Consider the following 19,786-nt stretch of genomic DNA (forward strand, 5'->3'; position numbering starts at 1 on the left):
TTATTAGGCCTTGTGCAGGAATCAAACCACAGCAAGATCAAAACACAAGCAGAATAATAATCAGAGATAAAGCTGGTGTCATTATCCAAACCCAGACAGATATCCTTATAATCATCAGGAAGCCGTTGTTGCTCAAATGATTAGACGGGTAGCGGACAAACAAAGGGAGGAAAATAAGAAAGAGAAAACAAAGTAGAGTGTGGCCAAAAAGTGTGGTGAAATGAGAGAGAAGAGAAGAGAAGAGAAGAGAGAGAAGAGAAGAGAAGAGAAGAGACTGGAAGATGGAAACTAGGAGAATAAAGAAATTAGTGTAGAAAGAAATAAATGATGGAGAACATAATACTTAGAGAATAGAGAAGAGAACATGTCTTTTTTTTATCCCATTACAGTTACATGAAGAGAATAGTAGATAGCAGGGGAAAAGAGAGGAGAAGAAAAAAGAAAAAAAAAGAGGAAGAAAAACATATTTCGATATTTGTAGTGTAGGCGAAGAAAAAGGAGAAAAGAAGAAGAGAATAGCATAGGGAAAAAGAGAACATGGCATACTGTTGAAAGGAAATAAATTGATTATAGAAATGGATTAGAGATTAGGAGTGGAGGAGAAGAGAATGGGAGGGAAGAGAAGAGAAGACAAAAGCATGAGGGAGGAAAAAACACATCATACTTTTTTTTATCCCATTATAGTTACTGTGGAAAAGAAGAGAAGAGGGCAGGGGAGAAAAGAGGAAAATAGAGGAACAATAAAAAAAGAGAGAGAGTAAAGAAGAGAAAAAAATGACAGGAAATATTTTGTATTCCTTAATAGCAGGGTCCCCAAACCTTATTTGCACCATGGACCGGATTAATGTTTTTTTTGTATTTTCACGGACCGGCCTTTAAGGTGTGGCGGATAAATACAACAAAATAAAATGATACGACCGGCATAAAAACTGGTATTTTATAAATATAATAATAAACGTGAATCCACTGTGTTGTTTTTTGTTCATTTTGCTCGTGTGGGGGTTTGAATTTAGTGGTAATGTATTATGTGTTAGCGGCGGAGCCCCTTTAAGAAGGTAAAGGATGGAGGTAAGACATGTGACAGAGGGAAGCATCATGACATGCATCAAGAGTGAGTCATAGACAGACAAAGAGAATCTTTAATTTTCCAAAATAAAACATTGTTTAGAATTAGATAATAAATAAAAAGGAAATAATGTAAGTGATGTATTCTTTCTGTGCGGCCCGGTACCAATGTACCCACGGACCGGGGCCGCTGTCTGTAGCCCGGAGGTTGGGGACCACTGCTTTATAGTTATATTACATTAGAGAAAAGAAGCCAAGAAAGTGGGAGAAAAGAAAAGAAGAGAAGAGAAGAGAAGAGAAGAGAAAAAGAGAAAAAATTTAAAAAAAGAAAAAAGAAGAAAGTAAGAAGGTATTAGAGGTTAGGAGTGGAAAATAAGGGAGAAGAGAAGAGAAGAGAAGAGAAGAGAAGAGAAGAGAAGAGAAGAGAAGAGAAGGAAAAGAGTAGAGGAGAATTGAAAATATACTTTTGATCTCTTTATAATTACATGTTGAAGAATAGAGATTAAATAGGGATAAAATAAAGAATGACATTTTGTTAATAAAATGTTTTTAATAAAAATGTGTAAAATGATATAATGGAATTTTTGGCGAAAGAGCGACTGAACACTTCAGAGTGTTTAACACTGACCCCGATTCACACCGGGCCACATTACAGCACCAAACGGATTATTTGATCGTTCCCACATAGCACTGAGTGTTTAATTACTTACTCATGAGCCTCAATAGGAAGCAGTTTGAAGGAACGAGGGCTGAGGGTGCACTTACTATTTGCACCAAGTCACTTAGGCACTTAAACACAATCTAGTACTGCAACACTCAACAAATGTAGATATAGTGGATAAACAGACAACACAAGAGACAATGAGACACACACACAAATACACACATGTAAAAATTCCTGTAGTTACAAATAATAAGCCTCCAATCTCTTCATCAAAAAGGCAGATGAAAGGGAAAGAGGACGTGTCTCATTTCACCACTTACCCACTGCCTGGGTGTGTTTCAATCCAGCCTCGAATCCACGCTTTGCTGATTTAGAAAGAGAAGAACGTGGGTAAAGAGAGAAAGAGAGAAAATTTGAAATCAGTCTTCACACACACACACACACACACACACACACACACACACACACACACACACACACACACACACTGACACACAAATTACTAGTAGCCCCATTAAACATTCCCTTTAATACATTCTGAACAATTGTCAAATATGAAAATCTGTGAAATATGAACAATAAAGGTCGAATTGTGCTTGAAGTGCCCTGTTCTATAGATTGAGGACGAGACACATGATTTCCCCTGGCAAGACGAAATCTGAAGTGCCTTTCATCTTCTTTAATACACAAAGTTTCTTGGTCATTTGTTCGGATTGCAGTAAAAACTACACTAATGGGTCTGATAAGTCATTTCCTTTTTGTCTGGTCGAGTTGTATGTATGCAAACTTTGCTTTAGGGACCAATTCCAATATAGATTAACATGGCAGAGGTAGAGCTGCATCTTCCTCGAGACAGAACAGGAAAAGTCTGGTTAACTGACTAATGTCATTTCCACACAAGACCTAAATGCCATAAATGACTTGAGTGCAAGTAGAATTCCATTTATTCAATCAATGGTCAACCAGTGGTCAAAAGAAAATCGATAACGTAGATTACTTACAGTTCACTACAAGGTTGGCGTACGTTGTTGCTTCACCTAAGGAGCTTTTGGCCACCACTTTGTATTCTCCAGCATCAGCAACACAACACCTGAACAACACAACCACATTAAAGATGGTATAAGAAATTCTAGGCCACCATTAAAGTCAAGCAGGTGGGATGAATTTTAAACGTATGATCACCTTCTAATCTCCAGGGTGTTGAGGCCATATTTCTGCAGCAGTTTGTAGTTCCAGGGTTTTAAGGATGCTGTCAGAGGAACTCCATTTTTATACCTGAACAAAATGGAAGCAGCATTTCAAAAAACAGAGTTTTAGTTATAGTTTAAATGAAAATCTATTTTATTTGGGGGAAATACAGTATATTCAGTGTTAAAGTCACCAGAAGAAATTCAGGTTTGCAGGACTGCTATACATATCCAGTATCACTACTCCAACTATAGACCCTGGGTGAATCATTTTTTGCAAGTAAAGATGATGAAAAACTATGCTTCCATCCCTTACCAGGTGACGTGTGGTGATGGACAGCCTTCAACAGTGCAGGAAAGTGTAACAGTCATTCCCTCCCAGACAGTGTGGGGACGAAGAGGAATGGAAAAATCCGGAGTCTTCATACTCAAGTCATCCAGAAACTTCAGGTGTGTTGAAAGCTTCCTTTCTGCCTGAGGGTAAAGATGAAAATTTGATCAAAGTCATGGCTTGTGAGAATCAGAGAGGCAGGGGGATGGAGGACAGAGGGAAGAATGCTTAGAGAGGTAGCCAATGATCAATCAATTAAGAGAATTATATGATCAGCAAATATTTCTTAATAAAAAATTTAAACAATAAGGTAACATTAGTACATACATTTGGACTTCAACCACAGTGTTCAACTACAGTGTTCTTAAAATTAAAGCCTAAAAGTTTTCAAAACCTGAGGGATGTGCCTTCTAGAATCATCATTTCTATTTATTTTAATTAGCTATTTGCAATGGTAATATTTGTGCATTCAAATATTCTTTCAGCTTCCAGAGTACTGGGATTAGCCCAAGTCCTGAGGAACCGCCATTCTGGTTTTAACTCATTAGCAAACCATAACTCTATTCATGAGCTGGCACAGTTTAAAAAAAAATGTTCTCCACAGGATTGAAAACCAACATTCATTGTCTGATTTTCTTTGGAGTTTCCTCTGTCTGAGCTTTACCTCCTTACGCAGTGCCAGGCGGTCTATGCGTTGCCGGACCATGTGCTGGTTCCTGATCACCTCGATCTCTACTTTTTCTGCCTCATTACCAAACATGGTCCATTGGTCTCTTTCCCGAAGCTCATCGTTATCCATTGTTTCCCTCAGGACCTCCCTGAAAAGCATAATCACGTCTTTACACTGGAATTTTAATGTTAGTGGAAGCAGATAATACACCAGAAAGTTGGCCAAAATGTTTCATATGTGAAAAACTTTGGATCAGTGACAATTTATTGTTTGGCTCAAGTGTTATAGGTCTGATATTTTTTAGTACAGCTGGACTGATGTTACAAAACATCCTTAAATCTGACAATTTTAATGGCAAAAAAAAAAAATGCTTTAAAATGATTGCACTGAGACTTCCATTTACTATCTTGCCTGAGATGGAAATTATATTGTAACGTCACATAGACGACATACAGGTGCATCTCAATAAATTAGAATATCATTAAAAAGTTGATTTATTTTAGAAATTCAATACAAAAAGTGAAACTCGTATATATTATATAGATTTATCACACACAGACTAATATACTTCAAGTGTTGTCCTTCTGGAAAGTATGTTCATTACTGTATATGTACTCAATATTGGTTGGTGCTCCTTTTGCTTTAATGACTGCCTCAATTCGGCATGGCATGGAGGTGATCAGTCTGTGGCACTACTGAGGTGGTATGGAAGCCCAGGTTTCTTTGACAGTGGCCTTCAGCTTATTTGCATTTTTCGGTCTCTTGTTTCTCATTTTCCTCTTGAAAATACCCCATAGGGTTCAGGTCTGGTAAGTTTGCTGGCCAGTCAAGCACACCAACACCATGGTCATTTAACCAACTGTTTTTGCTTTTGGCAGTGTGGGCAGGTGCCAAATCCTGCTGGAAAATGAAATCAGCATCTCCATAAAGCTGGTCAGCAGAGGGAAGCATGAAGTGCTCTAAAACTTCTTGGTAGATGGCTGTGCTGACCTTGGACTTGATAAAACACAGTGGACCAACACCAGCAGATGACATGACTCCCCAAACCACCACTGACTGTGCAAACTTTACACTGTACCTCAAGCAACTTAGATTCTGTGCCTTTCCTCTCTTCTTCCAGACTCTGGGACCTACGCCTACTGTGCATTATTAATTAATTACCCTGATAATATTTAGGAGGAAGCATAATGTAAAATAATAGTGAGTAATGAAGGGTTTGAAGTGATAATATGTTGCATAGGGAATCTCTATTTTTTCCCTTATAATGTGTTGCCCCCACACATATGCTTCTAAAGTGACAGTATAAATCTGTGCTCTTAGCGCCCTTTATTTAACACATAATTCACAGCTCAGCTTTGATTTACACCACTCCCTCCAGAGATCACACCGTCATTTACATTGCGTGTCATTTAATGAGTGACTCAGTAATTTCCTTTTTAAATCATTTACCAGAGGTACACCATTAAAAAAAAAAACACACTATAAGGATACTCTAGCAAAAACCACAGACACTATAACATGTTTCTTTCCCAAGCCAGAAACCCATATTTTTCCTTCTGCCTGCATTAAATAAACAGACTGCGAAGATGATTCAAGCTGCTTGAACTTTTCTGTGCTTAGACGGGCACTGCGTGACATTTTTCCGCCTGTCGCTGAAGAGCTCGCGAGGAGGTCGTCGAGTGCATGCTTCTGAATCTAGATTGGCCTGCGTTACCTTGAAAAGCCAAGAAGACGTGGAGAAACGTTCCCCGAAATGACGGCAGTGGGAGTTCTTGTGGAGGAGGCTTCAGACGTTTTTAGCTGAAGTGTACACTTGAACAACACTCACTTTAGAGTGCTTTGATTTCTCAATTTATTCTATAATGCTAGTTATTCATGTCTTTGAGGATATTTGGGCATTGGTTATTATTGTGCCACACACAGAATGCTTTTCCACCCATTGAAAATTTAACTTTTATAATAATTGTATAAATATTTGTCCTCGTAATGCATAATATGCAGTATACTCATCTACCACTTTATAGGAACACCTGTAAAAGTGCTTACAGCTTAATAGCTGTACTTAAGGTAGCTTTTTATTATTTTCTTTTAATCTGTACTTTGAGGAGAAGTATTTCAATTTGAGGGGACATTTATTGTGACTTTTACTAGATTTAAAAGTCAAATATATTTTTTTTCCCACTACATTTAGCAAAATCAGTCATTCTTTTTTATTTCTGAATGGATAAAAACTTGTCAATCACGCAGCAAGCCACCAATCAGGGTCGAGCACACGCTCTGTTTTAAACTTGTTTTGATTGGCGCATGGTGTATCTACTTATCACCAACATGCAGTTCAGCATCAGTTTATGAGCAAGCAGAACATTTTGAGAAGAATAACGATGGAAGAAACTCCAGACTCGAACTCGCCACAACACCCGTAACCTTGCATGATTTTTTTTTTTTTTTAATTTGTTGAAAAAAAAGGCTTTGGGCTCATGATAATTGTAATAGATATCAATCAGTGTTTGACTCATTAATATCATTCTATTAATAGATCTGTTTGCTGAGAGTAACATTAGAGCCTTTTTACATAATCTGAGTTGATTAAGCAGATTTAGTCTTGTGACAAAAATGATAATAGGAACCAATGTATCCAAGGTGTAAAGAGTATCTGAAAATCATACCTGAGTAAAAAAAAAGTATAGACACCTTACTGTAAACTTTGCATGAATAGTTTCAATTCACCGATTCCCATTTATTAGTGAATTGAATCTTTTATACCTTCATTACACCAGTTGTAACACATTTAATGCTCCAATCTGGAGCCAAAACGGGCGTTATTATACAAAAAGAATGCTGTTGATGTGATTGAATATTCACTTTGATTTGTTCACATTCCTCCCTCGAGTCTCTTTCCAGTAGCCTCGCCTGACTTTCATCACACGCATGCTCTCACTCAAGTAGTGCAACCTTGTTCTACTCTCCCACACAGAAATGTATATGTGCTCTCTAATTAGTTTGAAGTTGTGGTAGAAAACAGCACAGGAAAAAATGATAGACTGAGAACAAGTCTCAAATTTCATATCAGATGAACGAGTGTAGACTAAACTATGGAACACACAAACACGTGTTCATTTGTAAACTTTTAGCCTCATTGAATACTCTTTTTATAGATCCTTACAGTTTCCATACATAATCCTTATTCATCCTCATATCCTCAATACAGACTCCTCATACATCCTCACATCCTCCAAACTCCTCATTCATCCTTTCATCCTCTAATCAGACTTCTCTTTTATCCTCGCATCCTCCATGCAGACTTCACATTCTTCACATACTCCACACAGACTCATTTGTCTATACAGACTTCTATTTCATCCTCGCATCTTCACATCCTCCATAAACCCCTCATTCACCTTCAGATTCTTAGTACAGACTAATCATCTTCACTTTCTTCATACAGGCTTCTCATTCACCTTCCAATCCTTCACACTCCTCAGATTCTCAATACAGACTCCTCGTTCAACATTAAATCATCTACAGAATGCTTATTCATCCTCACATCCTCCATACCCCTCGTTTATTTTCAGATTCTTAGTACAGACTAGTCATACATCTTCACGTTCTTTATACAGGCTCCTCATTCATCCTCAAATCCTTCACACTCCTCAGATTCTCAGTACAGACTCCACCTACACTCAACTTTAAATCATATACAGAATGCTTATTCATCATTACATCCTCCATACCACTCATTTATTCTGAGATTCTTAGTACATACTTCTAATACATCTTCACTTTTTCTTCATACAGACTCCTCATTCACCTTCCAATCCTCCACACTCCTCAGATTCTCAATACAGACTCCTCATTTATCCTCAAATCATCTACAGAATGCTTATTCATCCTCACATCCTCCATACCCCTCATTCATCCTCAAATTCTCAATACAGACTCCTTCTTCATCCTCATATCCTCAATAGAGACTTCACATTCATCTTTACAGACTGTATATAGAATCTGCATGCATACTTACATCTTCTGGAGTAATACATCATATAATATGTAGCATGAATTTTTAAATATAGTATTCTTGATTGAATAGATTTGTTATTTGTTGTAAGGTAGTATATATTATAATATTATAATGTCTTAGAATAAATACAATAAGTATAAAACTTTACAGATCAGCGATAGAATATAATTTCTCATTTTGGCTGTGTATGAGGTTTTACAGTACCATGTCCTGTGGCGTGGAAACTTTGGCTCTGTCAGAATCTCTTTGACAGACATGATGTCACCCGGGATGATGGGATAGAACTCAGCCAGGGAGGCCTCTTCATCACTAGGAAACAACACCACAAAAGAAACAACAATGAAATTGGTCCTAAAGGTACTAAACGAAAGATTTCGAGATTTTAATTAAGGAGGTGTTGATAAATTACTGTTACATTTATACATTTGCCAGATGTTTTTATAGAAAGGATTTACAATTGAACTCAGCAACAGAGCTGTTCAGTAGCATCTTCCAAAAACTGGCCACCAGAAACCAAAAAGTCAACCCCATCTAACTTGAAATAGCAATAATAATAGTAATATGAACATGTAGCAAGTATTATTCACCAACATTTTTTGTAATCTGATGTAGCAATGTTTTTTTTATAATCGTAAATAATTCATATTTTAATTTCGTGTCAAAATAAAAGTGTACTGTAACTGTAACACCTTTTTAAAATGATAACACCAACATGCATAATAGTTTCTTTTTTTTAAACCCAGTACTAAATTCGGGTAATGATGTGGGGCAATGTCTTTTTTAAATTACTTTTAAATATTCATCACCATCAGATGTACGTCAGACATAATATACAGTAATCCCCCGCTTTTTACGGTTTATCGCGGAATTGCATTTGCCACGTATCTCATTAGTTTGTCTGATCTTCCCGGTCTTTAGTGGATAGCACGATAAAACAAAAATAGTTGAATATTATGTTAAAAATAATAATGAAATGTATGAATAAAAATATAATTATTAATTATAAAAGGAAGTGAATTGTTAATACGGTACAGTACTGTATATATAAAATAGCATTTTTGGAGTGGCATCCGTTTATCGCATTTTTTGTTTATCGCGGGCGGTTTTAGAACGTAACCACCGCGATAAACGGGGGATTACTGTAACTGAATACATTATATAAACACTCAAAAATCTACCTCTATACACATTTATACATTTACACATTACAGTACATTTATTTTTTTTATATATAGCGAATGATCATTTTTATATTTGTCTTTTCGTAGATTTAGATAAAAACTAAAATCAGGGATGTGGTGCAATATCAAGATTGTCAGACCGCTGTGAGTTGGGAACTCCAGATCCCAAATACGACTGCGGCCTCCCAAAATGGCTGCCGCAAAACTTCATATTTCTAAATCCTGTTTTGCATCTCCAATCTTCTGATTAAACACACATACAAAAGACTTCTATTTACAAACTCTTCTGGTGAGGTTTGACTTACAAAGCCTTATTGTTCACGATTGATCACTTTTTTGTGTACCTGTTCTGCTCCTTCATTTCTGTTTGCAAATTATAAAAACAAATTGCAAATTTATTACATTTGTAATAAAGTATTTTTTTGTAAATATGTAAGAATGATTTTGTAATAATACAATATTTTCTCATAATATTATTACTGTAATATGTTTTTTCTTATAAATGCCTCTTAATAAAAAGGTCTTATAATAATATAAACGTCTAATAATATTAATGAAATAATGTGGATAAAATTATTAATTTTTGTTTAGTTTTTTTCGTATTTGGGAACAATGCTTCTTTGCCAGTTGGTACCTGCAGCAGGGCATCGATCACCTGATACAAATAACAGCAAAGCATTAAAGAATACACACACACACACACACACACACACACACACACACACACACACATGGATTAGGGAGTTTTATCATTAACGTTCAAGTGTTCTCAGAAGAGCCGATTTAACAAAACCTTCAGCAGCACCATTAGTAATATGTGTCACGATTTGGCTTTGCACCCTTACAGGGAACTAACCTAGATAGAATACACTTACTTAAATAGATTCATCTCATTAAATAAGCTCTGTACGTGTTCGTTCTCCCTGCAGGCCAAAGTGAATTTTCCGCTTCAGTCCAGGAGATGGAGCTGCGATCTTCTCCTCAGGTTGATGCTTTAAACTGAACTCTGACCACTGATTACACCAGAGCTTTGAGGTTGTATTACTGTTGTCTAAAAGACTGAAAGATTCCTTAATGAAATGTGAAGGTGTGTAAGCCGGTAACACGCTCTGGAAAGCTGAGAACAGACAGCAGGCTTCTTCTTCTTTAATTAATCGAGTAATTCATCTTCATGCTGTTGTTACAAAAGCTTACGGCTGAGGCACTGTGCATGCTCAAGTCATATTAATGTGCCCAGAGGTGCAGCACATAACATTGGAGAGAGAGAGAGAGAGAGAGAGAGAGAGAGAGAGAATAAGAGAATGAGAGAGTCAGTGACAGATGGAGAAAGACAGACAGAGACAGACAAAAAAAATTGGACAGTTTGAATGAAAAAGAAATGCATAGATATTGAATGTAAAGAAGTCTGCCTGGCATATATGGAGCTAGACAGACAGACAAAGAGACAGGCAGATAAACAGACAGATAGATTTTTAATTTTTGTTTTTGAATTCAATGCTTCAGTCTCAATACCTGATACTTCCACCACCATGTTTCATAGCTGAGGGAAATTGCTGATGGTTTTTCTTTCAACCGTACCATTGTTCTGCCAAAAACTCACTATGGTCCACAGATGGTCTTTTGCAAATATAAAGCATGTAAAAAAAAAAAAAAAATGTGTTGGTTCTAGATAGAAGTGATTCTGTAGTATAGTTTATTACCAACTAAATTAGGGCATCAAACTTTAGGCAGCAAATCACTGAATGAACATTTTTTTTAAATATTTCTGAAAGCATTAGAATGGTGTTGGATGCTAAAAACTTACAGGACAGCTGCAATTTGATATCTGATTTATGACATATGTGGAATGTAGTAGTTGTTACTTTATCACAGGTCTACCAACAATCTTCTTCATAATTATATTGTATATATGTAAAGCAATAATCTTAAGTTTGTCCTTGTGCTTTGGATTTTGGCTAAGAAGGTTGTGAGTTTAAACTTCAGCCTCACACAGCTGCCACTGCTGGGCCTATGATCAAGGCCCTTAACCCTCAACTGCTCAGCTTTTTAAATATAGATCATTTTATATAGCTCTGTATAAGAGCGTTTGCCAAAATACTTTAAATGTTAATAATGGCTAGTGAAATGAAGCAAAAACATCTCTCAGGGTACAAGGAAGACCTGCTCCTAGACTCTTATCTCTTCTAGCACTTAGGTGGTTCAGTAAACTTCCACTGGAGGTCTGAACTGCTGAGTCTTTGGCAAATGATGTCTGAAGACCTACCTCTTTGCTTTCTCTCCCAACAGAGTTTGACTGACAGTATTTAGTTTGTGTCCCAATGAACCAGTATCAGAATATATTTACTGATAAATACTTCAAAGCACTTTGTAAATTGCTTTGGATTGTGTGTATGTCAAATACCGTAAATACAGTAAAGTGAAGGGAAATGGAAAATTTTTGAAATTGGAGTTGACAACCTTGGGACTTAATAATAATGGAGCAGTGGTGTGGTGTGTAAAGAGCGTATGCTGTAAAACCTTTTATAAGAATGGTGATAGTGTAAGTGCTGTGCAAAGGGAATTTCGGCTTCATTACCAGTTGGGACGTCATAACTGTGTCCCGTCTGCTAATTTCGAAGAAACTGGTTCAGCCTTAAAAAAGAAGTCCCCAGATGGTGTTCAAAGGGCAGCATACCAGAGAATATCAAGGCTGTACAAGTTGCCATTTAAAGGAGCCCTCGCTGCTCCATTCCACACCATGCATCATTGATGTTTCTTCGAAACTACGCACCTATGTTGTAATCGCATGAGCAGAAGGGACACAATCATGACGTCCTAATCATCGAAATTCCCTTTGCGCAGCACTCACACTTTTACCGTTCTTATAAAAGCGTTTAAGAAAATCCTTATTGCGCACCACTCCACTGCTTCATTATAATTAATGGCGAGGGGTTCTAAAGCAGCTAGCACTGGTTCCAAACAATTGCAGATGCCTCAGGGTTGCCAAATCCTAGTTTTCCACCTTGTATAAATCTATGTTTAAGACAATTACACAGTGTAAAAGCTCCTGATCCCATATTGCATATTCTGAACAAACATAGACACAATACCTAACATATAAAAACTCAAATAAGAGATAATAACGAGGGCAACACCTTCCTCTTGACTTGTTTTTGCTGGTGATGATAAATGCGATTAGCTAAGGCTTAGCCTGCGGCATGATATTGACTCCGTGACAACAGATGAACAGGTGAGCAGAAAAGCAGAAGTCTATAAGCTCGGTTCAGAAGCGCAGAGAAGTTGAGGTGGGAAGAAGAAATAGGGGAAAAAAGAGGAAGTACACATGGCTTGGGTTTGTAAAGTGAGGTTTGTAGTGTAAACAGTGCAGCTCGGCAAGACACTACGGACAGCTAGGCCAGTTTATCAACCACTTTGAAAGTCAAATCGGACTTTAGAGGGGAAGCTCGGCGCTTCGGAACAATAGCAGGGAACATCTGGTTTTTAAGTGTGTTATTTTGTGGGTTTCAAACTGTAACATGTTTATGGTTCTTGTGCACAAGTTGAATACAATGAAACCCTGACACCATGGATAATGAGTATGCTTATTATCAGTTAAGCACATAGACATTATTTTCTACAGACAAATTCAACATGTATGTGTATTGTAACATGGCTACTCATCATTGGACAGCAATAAAGTAAATGTAATTCATTAGGGTACTTAAGTAGCATTTTCACGCATTTGTACTGTACCTAAGTATTTCCATTTGGGGAGTCTTTTACTGCATTTACCTTTTTATTTATACGTGGATAAACACTGGTCAAGCACACAGCAAGTCACCAAGCAGGGTAGAGCGCATACTGTGTTTTGAACTTGTTTTGATTTGTCGCTTGGTGGTATTTACTTAGCACACACATACAATTCAAGCAAGCAGAATATTTTGGAAGGAATAAATAATTCTAAGTTTTTATTTGAAGTAGTTGAAAAGAAGGTTTTGGGCTCATGATAATTGTAATTGATATCAATTCAGTGTTTGACTCAATAATGTCATTATATTAATAGATTGGAGTTTTAAGAGTAACATTAGAGAATTTTCACATAAACTGCTTAAGTAAGAGTTTTGTGACAAAAACGATAATAGAAAAATTATAGCCATAATAAATCATTTCAATACTTAGGTACATTTGAAGGCAAATACTTTTGTACTTTTACTCAATTGAAAGTTTAAAAGGAATACGTTTACTTTTACTGGGGTAATATTTTACCTTATGTATCTCTACTTTAAATCAAGTACATGGTTTGTGTTCTTCGTCCACCACTGCTACTCATTCCCTGTACACATGCTTGTATGGTTATGAATCTTCTCCAAAATCCAAGTGCTCTTGGGTAAAATGTGCCTCATCCCAAAATAACCCAGACTGCACTATGTCCTTGGTGGAGCTATGGTGTAACTGTGGTGTAAGATTTTTTTTTTGGTTGCTATTTTGCTATTTAATATGAATTTATCCCCTGTAAAAAGACAAACCCAGAGAAAAACCTATGCTGAGGATGAGTAAGGTGACACTTGATGATCTTATGTTGCTTTACCAAGAACGTGTGCATTTATGATTTATTATACATCGTGGTGACAATGACGATTATGATTATGATGAAAATAAAGCTGGATACCTGGATTTAAATTTCCTCTTCTTGATCTGCGATGATAGCTCCATGCTGTGGGACATCTGTGCTGTCTCCTCCTCCTGGCTTCGGTATGTCACAATTTTAGCTGCCATGTTAAACCTGCAAAAACACCGCACGGTATAGTTGAAGGACAGTTCAATTAGAATAACTTGTGTTGCTTGCTATCACTGCTTATACAATCACCATTAGCATCACCATTAATGTCCCTGTCAACATAGTTTTGTGATTACCGCCTTACTGTTATATCCTTATCTACCGCCTGTTCATATATGCAATTATCATTAGCAGACCATGAGTTAGCAGGGCAATGGTTATAATCATAGAAACAAAGAACAAGAGCTTTATGCATGTTTGACATCAGAAATCTTGCCAGCAGTCATTACATAGTTGTGGTGCAAAAAAAAAAAAAACATCCAGTCAATGGCAGTTCCATGTTTGGAGGCAGGTTGATGATAGAGATCAGGGTAAAAATGGGTTTCAGGTTGGTTCAAGATGACAGGAAGGCCATAGCAACTCAAGTACACCCTCGTCAGAACCATGATCAACAGAATAGCATTTCAGAATGCTTTTAAACAATGTAAAACCATGGTAACGCTTATAGACATAATGCTTTTGTGTATATCTTAAAATAAATGTTAAATCCTTCCATCTTTGCTTTATCAGATTAACATCAGTGTGGATAATTTCAAGGATCTAGAAAACAACGGATCCAAGCAAAGTTTAAAATAAGCTCCATAACCGAGTTAATGCTAATGCTCCGTTTATCTCTTTAGCCCTGGATAAAGGATGACTAAACACTTCTAACTAATTTGTTTGCAGAGACTTAACTGGAGATTTTTCTTAGGTTTAAACCTTTTGTTTTGACAGACGTATTGTGACTTGTGACCAACATTAGCAACAACCGACTAAGTACTAGGTAAACACACTTCATTATACAGTGTGTATATATATATATATATATATATATATATATATATATATATATATATATATATATATATATATATGGGTCTTTTTTCACTCCCGGAAAATTTGCACGTCAGCATCCAGCAGTGGCAGCAGCGGCTAACGAAATCAAAATGAAGTTAAAGTTTCATTTATGGATGCACTGGAAGGCAACGCTACTGTATCCCTGGTTTAATTACATCCCTGCATACAATGTTTTATTTTCCATTTCTCATCCTTTTTCTTTTTCATCGTTATAACCATTTGCCTAAATTGCAAGTATTTAACATAATTCATAGCTTCCAAAAATACAAAAATTTAAAAAGTTCTTTGTTCTGAGATTCTACCTTGAGTGTTCCCCAAAAGAAACTCAAAGAACTTTACATTTTTTTATAATGTAATTTCTGAGGTAGTTGTATAAACATACATACTGTTCATTGCTAATGTTGTGAAGTATGTAGTGCAGATACTTGGGAAATAACTAAGCAAAAAGTAAATGCTACACTATACAGCTAGCAAAGTGCGTTTAGCCTAGATTTTTTTCTAAATGACTTTTTGGGTAGCTGTAACAGATCTGTGAGTGGTTTTAAAAACAAGTTAATAAGTATTTTTGAATTTTTTATCGTCCTTGTATTTTCTTTTAAATTAACAAAAACCAGGTAAGTGGTAACTCAGTGGTTAAGTCTAACACTACTGATCTGAAGAACGGGGGTTCAAGACCCAGTTTCGCCAAGCTGCCACTCTTAGAGCCCTTGAGAAGGGCCCCCAAACCTCTGTGCTCCAGGGGTTCTGTATCATAGCTGACTCTAGCTTTCCAACAGTGCTGAGATATTCAAAGAAAGAATTTCACTGTAATCTACATGTGACAAGTAAAAAGCACCTTTACATTATTGTATGAAAATAGGGTTACTTAGTAAATTATATAGATATTGTTATTTTCATATGTGGACAATTATATTGGGAGAAAAGACAAGCCATTCCTTTTATCATGTTAACATTGCAAAGAATAAGCGATCATACACCGACCAGGCATAACTTTATGGCCAACTATCAGGCATAACATAATGACCACCTGCCTAATATTTGTGTTGGTCCCCTTTATGCTGCCAAAAGAGTCGAGACCTATCGAGCATTAACAGCATGAACTTCTTTAGCAATGTGAGCTACAGGAGCTCGTCTGTTGGATCGGACCACACGGACCAGCCTTCGCTCCAAACGTACATCAATGAGCCTCGGTCGCCCACGACCCTGTCGCTGGTTTACCACTGTTCCTTCCTTTGATCACTTTTGATAGAAACTGACCACTGCAGACCAGGAACAGCCCACAGGAGCTGCAGTTTTGGAGATGCTCCAACCCAGTTGTCTAGACGTCACAAATTGGCCCTTGTCAAACTCACTAATATCATTTTTCAGGCTTCTAACACGTCAAATTTGAGGACAAAATGTTCACTTGCTGCCTAATAAATATATCCCACCCACTAACAGTTGGCTATGATGAAGAGATAATCAGCGTCATTCACTTCACCGCTCATAATGTCATAATACTACCTGCAATACCTACTTTTTCCTTATTTTTCCTTATTTGTATTTTAACAAAGTATGTCTATTCGTCTATTCTTTTATATATTTGCATTTATTTATTTATTTATTTTTTTGCTGCTGTAACAAAGAAATTTCTCCACTGTGTGACGAATAAAGGTATATCTTATCTTATCTTATAATGTTATGCCTGATCAGTTTATAATTAATTTGACATTGCGACATTAAATGAAAATATTACAACATCAGCCACTATTACAAAGAACATGATTTGAGGAAAGAAGACAGAACCAGAGGAGACAGAGTTAGAAACCCCCTTAAACGCCCCTTTGTGGCCTGTTGAGTGAATAATACTTCATTAGTTCGGGTCTGCATGCTGCCCACTGTGATCTCGAAATCATTTATCACAGGAGGCACTATGGGAAAAACATTCACACGCATATGCTCAGCAGAACTAGGCCACTTTTGAGGAATGACTTTATTTACAGTGAACTCGCAGCCACCGCTTGTATTACTATCACAACCTGAGTGGTTTTTTCCCCCCTTCCTATTGTCCTGTTGGATTTCTTTATATTGTTTGATCTAGTGCACAAAAGGATCAGGGAGTTGAAAATACACTACATTGGAATGAACAGGGGATAAAATAGCCTCGTTTTGGTGGAAGATTTATGATTGAAATTGTGATAAACGCTTCAGGTTGAAGAAGTGTGATTTGTCTTGTGCAGCTAGAGATCTCAAGACATGGTCTTGAATAAAATTTTGGGTTTGTTCAGAATATGATCTGTAAAACTATGCGAGCGGTTTCATATAGAAGGAAAAAGTACACTGGCTTTGAGATATAAAATAAAAGTGCTGCTTTTTATTCATTATCAATTAATTTGTTTTATATTTTAAATCAAATTCCACTCTCCTGCCTCTCATGTCTAAAAGGCCACCAGTATATGATTCTTGTTATTGTGGTTGACATGTACGTTTAATATTTAATGGTATACAATTTACCATATTATTTACCACAGTAATGTTTAATTATCAAGGTCCCCTGGTGGTCTAGTGGTTAGGATGCGGCGCTCTCACCGCTGCGGCCCGGGTTCGATTCCCGGTCAGGGAACCAACCCCAGCCATTAGGGTTGCACAAGCCGGTGCACTCTTAGTGCCGGTCCCGAACCCAGATAAATGGGGAGGGTTGCGTTAGGAAGGGCATCCAGCGTAAAAACATGTGCAAAATCAAGCATGTGGATGATCCGCGGTGGCGACCCCTAATGGGAGAAGCCGAAAGAAAGTTAATGTTCAATTATCAAATCCGATTGGTCAGAATGTATTGATTCATTTTCTTTAAAAGTTGCTTTGATACTAATTCCATGTACAAGGTGAATATCAACGTACTAATACGTACGCTTCCAGAATCTATACAGACATACAAATTTGTTCGTAGTCCTTGAATTTAAGTAAAAATAATTGAATTATTGTGATGTTTCAGACTAATTCTTTCAAATTTTCTCAGATGTATACCGACAGGCCATGATGCTTTTGTAAGGATGCGCTTTGAACAGATGAGACCAAACTGTAGTTTTTTGGCGAGGCATGGATGAAGATACCCTCATGGATGCAAAAACGAAGCTTTCAAAGAAAACAACATGATACCTATTGAGAAACATGGACTATGTTCTGGGGCTGCTTTGCTGCACCTGCCACAGGAATCTTGAACTTGTGCACGGTACAATGATATCGCAAGGCTGTCATACCATTCTTGAGGAGCTCAGCATGGGAACTTTAACAGCAGAATGACCCAAAACATCAGATAAGGGCACCCAAGAATGTTGACAGAACAAAGTAGTTGTTCTGGCTAAAATACCTTATTTTAAGAAATGGCACTTGCTTTAAGCCTAGTGAAACCATACCTTCTGTCTATTTACATTTTTTTTATTGTTTTCCTCCCCTTTTATTTTATGATGCCATTTACTATGCCCATCTACTCCACTTCTACTTGCATTTTCATAGAATGTGATGCTTATGTTGCTAATTTTACAATGTGTAATAACCTATTTGTCATTTATAATAATGATTGTTACACAATTAATGATTTAAACCTTGAAATGTATTTATTTTTGTTACAATTAAAATTGTACGAAAAAAGTTATGGCGGTTAATATTAGGGTTTGGGGTGGAGTTATAGATTGTACCATTTTAGCTCGTTTTGAGTTTTTTTTTGTGTGTGGATGTGTTCAGTTTTGCTTGAACTTGGCCTGCCTTGAGGAGCTTTTTGATTCATTTCATTAGCTGTTTTCACTTACACTTTTATCTCTTTAAATCATAATCTCTTTTTTGGACGTTCTTGTAATCTGTAGTATTTTGAATTAAAATTAGAACAATATTGCTAATCGTATTTGACATCATTGTAATATGAAATTAATGACCTATAATAAGACAATGACATGTTTCGACCAATTAGAGGAGACATGCAATATTTATGTTCATGTCTGTCATTACAGAAGGTTAATCATTTCAGGGTCATTAAGATGAATGCTACTCCGAGAGTACGTGTCTTGGGAAAGAGAATGACAAATTAAAATGTAACTCACGTTTATCAGGAGCAAGTGTGCAGGAATATTAGATCCACAATGTGTCCTTCTCTTATTATTTCGCTTCTTTCTGTCCCTTTCCCCTCTGTGTAAGTGTGTGTTTGTGTGGAGAGTTGCAAAAAGAGGGTGACCCCACTAGACAGACAGTGTCCTTCACTGGCAGAATGCAGTGTGAACCAAGCGGCCTCCACCTCATGGTAGTAAATATAGACCAAGGTCTAAAATGCACGGGTCAATTTGAATTGTCCGGATAGACTTACAGATGACACAATGGGACAAGACAGCGAATACTTCTGTGAGTATGGGGGATTTAAAGCGAACACCAGCTCTGGGCCTGTCTGACTGGCAATACAGTTGTGCATTGGGATTAGGACAGGATTACTCTGCGTAGCACATGGTGTGTGATGAATAACAGCAGGGTTTTTCCTGTCTAGATTTACTCAATCGTTCCCTGTCCTGAGATTGAGCTCCCAGCTAAATACGTGCTTTGTGTCCAAATGTCAATTTATTAGATTTTCACTTCTACATAGAAACTGCATTCATAAATCCTCAGATGCCAGCTAAATAGCCTGGCTAAGGAGGTAAGGCCCTTAAACATCTGCACTTCAGGGGTGCTGTAACATGGCTGACTCTGCATTCTAACCCCAGTTTCCAAACATTGCTGGGATATGTGAAGAAAAAATGTCACTGTTCTGTACATTTGACAAGTAGAAATTATTTTCTATTAGGTCTTGTAAAAAATTAACAGACACTTGCTTGCCAGACATTATCAAATGCACAAGTGATTCTTGTTAAAAAAATGGCTGCCACGGCTGTAAGGGACTATTCAATGCACACCTGTTGAAAAAATCAAACAGCTCAGGAAAACCAGTACGTTAATATGAATGGTTTCCATTACAAATACCTTTATAAAAGATGACCAGAGGAAAAACAGGTGGGATAAA

The 19,786-nt window shown here is 37.0% G+C and overlaps 1 protein-coding gene across 1 annotated transcript in view; it reads right to left on the reverse strand.

The window, feature by feature from the left end:
- Positions 1-18,979, reverse strand: part of myom3 (myomesin 3) — a 51,057-nt gene extending 32,078 nt beyond the window's left edge. Inside the window, exons 1-8 of the mRNA XM_046877410.1 lie at positions 18,843-18,979; positions 13,765-13,878; positions 8,140-8,244; positions 3,912-4,065; positions 3,233-3,390; positions 2,912-3,004; positions 2,731-2,819; positions 2,050-2,094 (exon numbers count right to left, since the gene is read on the reverse strand). Coding sequence (XP_046733366.1) covers positions 2,050-2,094; positions 2,731-2,819; positions 2,912-3,004; positions 3,233-3,390; positions 3,912-4,065; positions 8,140-8,244; positions 13,765-13,871 — 751 coding nt within the window. The 5' untranslated portion in view covers positions 13,872-13,878; positions 18,843-18,979. The remainder of the gene's footprint in view (positions 1-2,049; positions 2,095-2,730; positions 2,820-2,911; positions 3,005-3,232; positions 3,391-3,911; positions 4,066-8,139; positions 8,245-13,764; positions 13,879-18,842) is intronic.
- Between the last annotated feature and the right edge of the window lie 807 nt (positions 18,980-19,786).

This window comes from Silurus meridionalis, chromosome 21, assembly GCF_014805685.1.
Source record: "Silurus meridionalis isolate SWU-2019-XX chromosome 21, ASM1480568v1, whole genome shotgun sequence".
NCBI lineage: Eukaryota > Metazoa > Chordata > Actinopteri > Siluriformes > Siluridae > Silurus > Silurus meridionalis.